This window comes from Parasteatoda tepidariorum, unplaced genomic scaffold (genome assembly GCF_043381705.1).
Source record: "Parasteatoda tepidariorum isolate YZ-2023 unplaced genomic scaffold, CAS_Ptep_4.0 HiC_scaffold_18083, whole genome shotgun sequence".
Taxonomy (NCBI): domain Eukaryota; kingdom Metazoa; phylum Arthropoda; class Arachnida; order Araneae; family Theridiidae; genus Parasteatoda; species Parasteatoda tepidariorum.
In genome coordinates, this window is record NW_027261475.1 from 1 (window position 1) to 1,553 (window position 1,553).

At 31.7% G+C, this 1,553-nt stretch overlaps 1 protein-coding gene across 1 annotated transcript; it reads right to left on the reverse strand.

The window, feature by feature from the left end:
* Positions 1–83: 83 nt before the first annotated feature.
* On the reverse strand, positions 84–1,472 carry LOC122274065 (matrilin-3-like; the record flags this gene model as incomplete). Its single annotated transcript, XM_043058015.2, has 4 exons — positions 84–230; positions 392–538; positions 701–847; positions 1,326–1,472. Coding segments are annotated over 4 exons (588 nt in total), but the record flags the coding sequence as incomplete, so codon positions are not given.
* Between the last annotated feature and the right edge of the window lie 81 nt (positions 1,473–1,553).

The window sequence follows — 1,553 nt, forward strand, 5'->3', positions numbered from 1 at the left end:
TTTTTCTTTCCTGTATTAATAAAGTTACTATTTTCTCCCTACTTCTAAAAATATTAATGTCGTTAAGAAGCAGTAAAACTCACCAATGCATTTTTCTTTCTCAATTTTGTACCCAGAGATACAGTCGCACGAGTATTTGGAGTCATTTAGTTTGTCATTATTGCAAGTAAAGAATTTTCCTTTCTTTTGACACGCCTCTTTCCCTCCGTAGTCCTTGCATCCAGTTTTAACTGAAATACAATAAAAAATTTCATTTGTGATATGGGAAATAGTTGTAAACATTTTTTTAGGAAATATGAATTGACATTTTTTTCTATCCTGTATTAATAAAGTTACTCTTTTTTCCCTACTACAAAAAATATTAATGCAGTTAAGAAACAGTAAAACTTACCAATGCATTTTTCTTTCTCCATTTTGTACCCAGGGAGACAGTCACATGAGTATTTGGAGGCATTTAGTTTGTCATTATTGCAAGTAAAGAATTTTCCTTTCTTTTGACACGCCTCTTTCCCTCCGTAGTCCTCGCATCCAGTTTTAACTGAAATACAATAAAAAATTTCATTTGTGATATGGGAAATAGTTGTCAACATTTTTTTTAAAGAAATATGAATTGACATTTTTTCTTTCCTGTATTAATAAAGTTACTCGTTTTTCCCTACTACTAAAAGTATTTATGTCGTTAAGAAAGAGTAAAACTCACCAATGCATTTTTCTTCCTCCATTTTGTACCCCGGGAGACAGTCGCACGAGTATTTGGAGGCCTTTAGTTTGTCATTATTGCAAGTAAAGAATTCTCCTTTCTTTTGACACGCCTCTTTCCCTCCGTAGTCCTCGCATCCAGTTTTAACTGAAATACAATAAAAATTGTGATAAGGGAAATAGTTGTAAACATTCTTTTTTAAGAAATATGAATTGACATTTTTTTCTTTCCTGTATTAATAAAGTTACTCTTTTTTCCCTACTTCTAAAAATATTAATGTCGTTAAGAAGCAGTAAAACTCACCAATGCATTTTTCTTTCTCAATTTTGTACCCAGAGATACAGTCGCACGAGTATTTGGAGGCATTTAGTTCGTCATTATTGCAAGTAAAGAATTTTCCTTTCTTTTGACACGCCTCTTTCCCTCCGTAGTCCTCGCATCCAGTNCCTCGCATCCAGTTTTAACTGAAATACAATAAAAAATTTCATTTGTGATATGGGAAATAGCTGTAAACATTTTTTTAGGAAATATGAATTAACATTTTTTTCTTTCCTGTATTAATAAAGTTACTCTTTTTTCCCTACTACAAAAAATATTAATGCAGTTAAGAAACAGTAAAACTTACCAATGCATTTTTCTTTCTCCATTTTGTACCCAGGGAGACAGTCACATGAGTATTTGGAGGCATTTAGTTTGTCATTATTGCAAGTAAAGAATTTTCCTTTCTTTTGACACGCCTCTTTCCCTCCGTAGTCCTCGCATCCAGTTTTAACTGAAATACAATAAAAAATTTCATTTGTGATATGGGAAATAGTTGTAAACATTTTTTTTTAAGAAATATGAATTGACATTC